This window comes from Nicotiana attenuata, chromosome 3 (assembly GCF_001879085.1).
Source record: "Nicotiana attenuata strain UT chromosome 3, NIATTr2, whole genome shotgun sequence".
NCBI lineage: Eukaryota > Viridiplantae > Streptophyta > Magnoliopsida > Solanales > Solanaceae > Nicotiana > Nicotiana attenuata.
In genome coordinates, this window is record NC_031991.1 from 23,138,237 (window position 1) to 23,144,798 (window position 6,562).

At 37.6% G+C, this 6,562-nt stretch overlaps 1 protein-coding gene across 2 annotated transcripts; it reads right to left on the reverse strand.

Moving 5' to 3' along the window:
* On the reverse strand, positions 847 to 6,142 carry LOC109223408 (F-box protein At4g00755-like). 2 transcript variants are annotated; one of them, XM_019387705.1, is made up of 6 exons: positions 5,962 to 6,142; positions 3,938 to 4,121; positions 2,504 to 2,926; positions 2,230 to 2,396; positions 1,888 to 2,006; positions 847 to 1,540 (listed from the first exon to the last, which is right to left on the reverse strand). In XM_019387705.1, exons 2-6 carry the CDS (start codon positions 4,062 to 4,064, stop codon positions 1,258 to 1,260), a joined length of 1,119 nt encoding a protein of 372 aa, XP_019243250.1. In that variant the 5' UTR covers positions 4,065 to 4,121; positions 5,962 to 6,142; the 3' UTR covers positions 847 to 1,257. The 2 variants fall into 2 exon arrangements, with proteins under 2 accessions (XP_019243250.1, XP_019243251.1); XM_019387706.1 differs by lacking the exons at positions 3,938 to 4,121; positions 5,962 to 6,142 and adding an exon at positions 3,465 to 3,528.

Consider the following 6,562-nt stretch of genomic DNA (forward strand, 5'->3'; position numbering starts at 1 on the left):
TTTAAAGATAAAACGCATTCGTGCTTACGGTAGAACTTTAAATACATAACTTGTTTTATCTTTAAACTATTAAACAATAGGTTCTCAAGAATTCATTAAAATCAACTCACACTAAGCACTNGCGCTGTTGCTGTGTTTAAAATGGGGGATTTGGTTCTGTCCAGAAACGTGGGGGAAAAGGAAGGGGAACGATTGTTTATACAGGCAAAGCGCGGTTTATAACCGTATTTTATATAAAATGTGGTAATATACCGCGCTTTATATACCAATCTTATCAGCTATTAGATAAAACGCGGTAATGAACCGCGCTTTACCTTAACGTCCCAAATGGCCGTTAAGGTAAAACGCGGTTCATATAGAAATGTAACTTTTTTTTTACACTTAAAAAAGTGTTTTGAATCCAAAAGAACCACATTAAGGTTCTGGACTCGTTAAGGTTGACATGATTAAGGCTGAAAACAAAGCTACTCGGTTCTTCTAGAAATGTGCAGTCGACTAAACAACTAAGGTAAAACGCATTCGTGCTTACGGTAGAACTTTAAATACATAACTTGTTTTATCTTTAAACTATTAAACAATAGGTTCTCAAGAATTCATTAAAATCAACTCACACTAAGCACTTTCTCTCAAGGATAATGCTTCATTTTGATCTGATGAATTAAATATACATAGGACCAGATTCTACCATCCAAACAGCCTCACGTGTTTGTTTTAAAAACAGGTTAAACAATTTAACCCAAATCGGGAAACGTTTCTCAAATGGGGTTTTGTTCGAGATAAAAAAACTCAAACAAGTAAAAAGATTTCGAAAAAAATACTTCACTACCATCTGGCAACAAACGTTAGTAGAACTCAAAGAAGTGGATACTATTTAAGGAAAACCAGATAAGAGAATTCACGAAATACACCGCAGAATCAAAAACCAATCAAGATTACAAACAGCTTGACCTAAATTTTTCTATCTAACCAAAAACAGTCACAATGCCCACATACATCTACTGCGCACCTCTTTTTGCTGTTTATTTGCATTCCACTTGAAATATTCGGGAAAACTATGATAAAAGCAAACCACCAGGGCATGAAAGAAGGCAAAAACTTACCCAAGTGTCTACACCAGATCAATAGATACACATGTATTTTCTCATAGACTTATCTCATTTATTTTGGTTAATTGACATATATTCTCCTCATTAGTTACTTAACCATGGTAAGTTGACTTGAAGGAAATTTAAAAACTACATGCAAGAGATTATCATACTAGTAAGGTTGGACGGGTTCATCCATTTCATCATCGTCATCCCATTCCATGGCTCCGATAACCGGATGGTAATCCCCTACCAGAAACCCCATAAGACCTACATGTTCAACCACTTCTTCCTCTGATGACACCGGAGACATATTTGAGTCTTCTGAAAAGCTTTGCAACATCCATCGGAAAACCTCCGGGTTGTACCTCAACATAAACTTCCCAGATGGTTCAAGGATTTCTATGTCAAATGCAGGGCAGAGGGGCCGCCCGAGAGCTTTCACATGGCAAACGCTGCATATATGGATGAAACAGCATTAGATCACTCAAGAGAGAAATTAGCACTAATCAGCTGCCTTGGCAAGGATCTATGCCACGCTTATGACCCAGGCGCATGTTTACTCCTACCAAAGGCGGATCCAAGATTTTAATTTGGTAGATTAACCTTTAAGGTTCTTAGCAATGAGTTCACTATAATTCTGAAATTATGCTTCATATATATCTGTGGAAATTTTAGTGGGTCAAATGAAACTATTCCACAAAGGCTGCATCTGCCTCTGGCTGCTACATCTTGTTGATGGGTAGAGCAATAGAGAAAAAGTAGACCTTTCAAGTAAGAAAGGCGAGAGCAGAAAACTAACCATATGTAAAACAAGTCATCCGCTTGTTGCCTCTGAACTCTGCCCAACAGTTCAATCTGCAGATATCCACCAATGCAAAGTACCGGTTCTGGTAGCTTGAACTGTTGTAAGCGGTTCTCCTGCTCATAAATTTTATAATAGGTTAAATCTTCCCATGCATGTGCTCTATGACACTCCTTTCGAAAGCTCTAAGATGAAGCTTAAACTAGTTGAGATTTTACTCATGACACTACTTTGGCAAGATAAAAGGTGACACCCGCCTTACCAGTGGGGAATACTTCTAACAAAAACAAATTAGACATGAGACCATCTTTGTCAGGAAAGAAAGTTATAAAAGAATACCTGTACCATAGGGTATACTTCTGAGGTATACGTCCATATGAACTTGTCATCAGCAGGCTGTTCCTGAGGCACTTGCAGGATATCATTTTCGTCTGATATTTTGGGGTGTCCTAGTCGAAATCGAACAGATTTTGCGGAGTATATAGGCTTGCCGGTCTGGAAATAAGCTGCAAATGAAACATTACATATTAGTCAAGACTCAAGCGGACCAAGTAAAACTTGGGAAATCTGTGAAACTTATGTTGAAAAGACAGAATGAAGCTGAAGCAATCACCTTCAAAAGGTTGTACATTGATTTCAGTAATAACACAGAGATCAGCTTTCAATTTGTAAATTAGTGTCTCAGCGGCATCTGGATCAGCATGTCCTTTACTTGACCAGTATGAAGGTCTATTTAGATATCTGTCCCTAGTTGTTAGAGTATTGACAATACTTTCACTAGGAAATCTATCTGTACTCGAAGCACTAACTGCATAACCTATGCATTCACTCTGAGATGAGTTTAATGTAGTAATAGCTTGAAGTAGAGAAGCATAAACATTGTGGTCTCTCTTTAAGATATCCCAACTGGTACTGTTAGATCCAAAGCCATTTGCTTCTTCTGTTGTTATCCAATCTGGTTTAGATATATGTGCAATTCTAGAAAGCTGAGGAAACCTTCTCAGGCATAGTTGCTTGGAAAGTCCATTTGTGATCACTGCAAATAAATAAGTCACAATGTTACTATTCTACTTAATATAAAGCCATTCTTCTCCCAAATGAAAATGAACCTCAAATGACTTCCTAGTATAAAAACATGCATGCCTATTTCTGAAGAAAGGGACAACTAGCCCTAATTTTCGTGTACAGAAATTGTGAAATTCAAAGAAATTTATGCGGCATTATCAAACCCGAAAAGGCAGAAAGTTTGGAAACTGATATTCCAATGATATTCAGGATATTTTCAAACTTCTAAAAATTAATTGGATTGGACAGTAGCTTATAAAAGAAATGCTATGAAGTGTCTTATAGAGTAATAACGAGCTACTACCAATAAATTAACAAGTGAATATATACAATGAAAATGAGCACAGCAAAATTCAATATCACATGCAACAAAGAAAGCAACACTCGATTAGATCACATCAGCAATATTTGATGATTAGCCAAAAGAGGAAGGGGCCATCATTACTAGATCAAACTTCTTGACAGAAGATCATTGTGCCATATGGAAACAAATACCTAATTTGTTGTACCTTGTAAGGATCCATTTCGTCCTTCCTCATTCAAAAAGGCTTTGTCCATACTCATTCTGAACAATTAAAATGCATATGAAGATTAAGTTCTAGCCTCATTGCTTAAAGCAGGTCCAGATGCAAACAAAGAAAGTGTTGTGAATTCACAATCCTAAAATGGTTACATCTCCAGCATTAATCTATGATCAACTAAATAAACAGTAAGCCTAAATCGAGAAGATACACATTGGTCTCATTTTAGCAAAGCTATGGCCCTTAAGCAATTACCCATAACCAGCAAACACTGAATGACGAGATCTCCAGCCTCATTAATTATGTGATGTAATGCGACCAAATATATATAGCAAAGGAAACAGGTGAAACTCAACAAGATGAGTAGATATTACTATGAATAAAAGAATACATTTTCAGTGTCACTGCCTAGAATAACTATCATTGGACTGCTGTAACAGAGATATGCTTGGATAACTCACCAAAATGGTGCCAAAGGCGAGACACAGAACCTGCATGGACCACATCAGCTGGATCATTCAAACACGCCAGAATATTAACTGACACATCACTTTGAAGCGACTGTACAAAATCAATCCCAGTCTCCATTATGATTGACAGGCCGCTATAAAAGTTAATCCATCAATGCACTCAAAGTTCCAAAACCTGAATCGTCACCATACATAAAATTCACATGACAAGCATAAACATTAAAAAAAAATGGAAAGGAAAAGAATGACAATTATCCAACCAATCTTAGAAAATTCAAAATAAAATAGAACACCGGGTCTCCAGACAATCAATCAATCAACTATTCCTCAATCCAAAAGTAAGTTGGCATCAGTTATGAATCCTCTATATTCATCTCATTCTATTTAGGCGAAGTTCATTCCACTTCCAAGTATGTCTTGTAAGGCAAACTAAGGGTTGTCTAACGGTTCTTAAAACTCACATTTATCTCTATGTAAACATAAAAACCCCTAAAGAAACTAAAAAGACTCCTAACAAATGCCGAAGCTAAAGTGTAATAATAAGAATTAAAGTCTTAATAGCAAATAGTTGGTATAATATACACGGATCTTTCGCTTCCATTTTGTTCTATTTTCGACCAAATCAATGTCGATTACGGGAGATTGCATGCTTGTCTAGAAGACTTTCCACCGTGACATTTTAGGTCTACCTCCTTTTTTAATCAAGTAGAGAATATATTTATCAATAGTGGGAAAACTTCCTGTATACAACAGGTATACCAAAATAACAAAAAAACCTAAGAAAAATAAATGGTTCTCTACAAAAGACACCCATCCTTTATTACAGATAGGAACCTCATGGCTGCACCAAAATGATAAGGATAAGAGGCTATTCTTCATATGTATAAAATCCTGCTTATTTCCTTCAAATGCTCTCATATTTCTCTCTATACTACCACTCATGCTAGAGCTAACAGAGCAATATCCTCTACACTGCTTTTTCTTTTTTGATAAAGGTAAAGTATCACATGCCTACTACTCTTGTCTTCTAAAACCCTAGGTGAATAGAGCATCCCTTTTATCACGTTCCGTCGTCATAGTATTGCACTTAACAGGTGCATGGGATGTGCATCCAAGGGCATGATCTAATGGTTAATGAAGTGAGTTTTGAAACCTTGGAGGCCAGGGTTCAAATCTTATCAGATACAAAAATTATCTGCCTTAATGAGCAGAGTTATCCGGTATCTGTTATGGTGGGAGGTTGTAGGTACCCGATAAATAGTCGAGGTGCATGTAAGCTAGCCCGGACAGGCGGACAACACCGTCATTTAATAATAAAGTACATGGGATGTCTATGTATGACATGGCCATTGGCCAAACCATTTCATAAAACTTTTTTTTTTCTTTAATCATTTTATCCATTAGGTGTTTTAGTAATCACCATACCAAATTTAACATTTTCATATCTATGGCATTCATTTTGTGGATAAGTAAGACCTTTTAGGTCCCATATACAATCTCACGTAACATAATTCGTATCACAACCATTCTAAGGACTTGCCTTTCACTTTTTTAGGTGTTTCCCAATCACATATTTTTCCCCTAAGAGTCCATATAAGTCATCCTACTTTAACTCTGTTCATTAAATCTCCATCTATCATGCCAATGAAGGGGGTGGAAAACACGAGGTCTCATATCTAAATCTCAGCGGAGGCAAAAACAAATAAAACACAAAAAAACTGTGGTTACTTCCTATCTGCCTAATTTGCTAAGTCTAGGTAGGTAGAGTTACCAGTACTTGCAAGTACCTAATGGAATAATCAGGTGCGCACAAGTTCCAATCACCATTGTCCTCAAAAAAGGAAATTGAGCTTACATATCTGAAAAGTATCTAATCACCTGATATCTGAATTGATAATATCAGGCGCTTAAACAAAGGGGGAAAAATTAACCATGCAGTTCCAGTAATAGGGACACTTCGGGATACAGTAAATATCAAATGGTGAGGCTAATACTAAAATAGGGGTAAAAAATACCTTTTCAATTGGAGGAACAGAACAAATCCCTGGAAGTGGGTTTGATCATCAATGGCTTCAACAGAGAGAAATTTGATGCCTCAACTTTAACAGTGAATTAGTTTTTTTTTTATATCTAAAATGAAAGTTTTGACGATTTTAAGACGAGGATATGACGTGTATATCATGTCAGCCCACGGGCCGGGCGTGTCAAAAGGAGGAAGCAGCTGGTTGTCGTGAATACTTATGCGGGCTGTCTTCAGACCAAGTTAAGGGTGTTAAACGGGCCAGGTCAGTCCGGTTCCGGACCGGTCCAGACCGGTTAAAATCGGAACCGGCTCGGACCGGTAGAAGGGGGCTGGGTTGGGCTGGGTTAAGGGCGACAGGCGGTTTGGTCCGTTCACATTTTGACCACCGGTTAATCGGACCGGTCAAACTCGGTCAACGAACAATATTGTTCATCCGGTTAACCGGCCCGGCCCGGACCAGCCCAGATCGGTTTAAAGGTAATAATTTTTTTTTTTTTTATAATGTGGGCTCAGATTCTGACCGTTGGCAACGGTCCATTTCACATTATGGCCGTTGCCCAACGGCTTAATTGTATTTTTAGCCCATTTTTGGT

Excerpts from the sequence above, each read along its gene's own strand:
- LOC109223408 (XM_019387705.1), bottom strand. The coding sequence starts at position 4,064 with ATGGAGACTGGGATTGATTTTGTACAGTCGCTTCAAAGTGATGTGTCA. Across the intron at positions 2,927-3,937 it reads TCGCCTTTGGCACCATTTTG|TGATCACAAATGGACTTTCC; the intron begins GTGAGTTATCCA and ends ATTTATTTGCAG. Across the intron at positions 1,541-1,887 it reads GATGACTTGTTTTACATATG|CGTTTGCCATGTGAAAGCTC; the intron begins GTTAGTTTTCTG and ends CCATATATGCAG.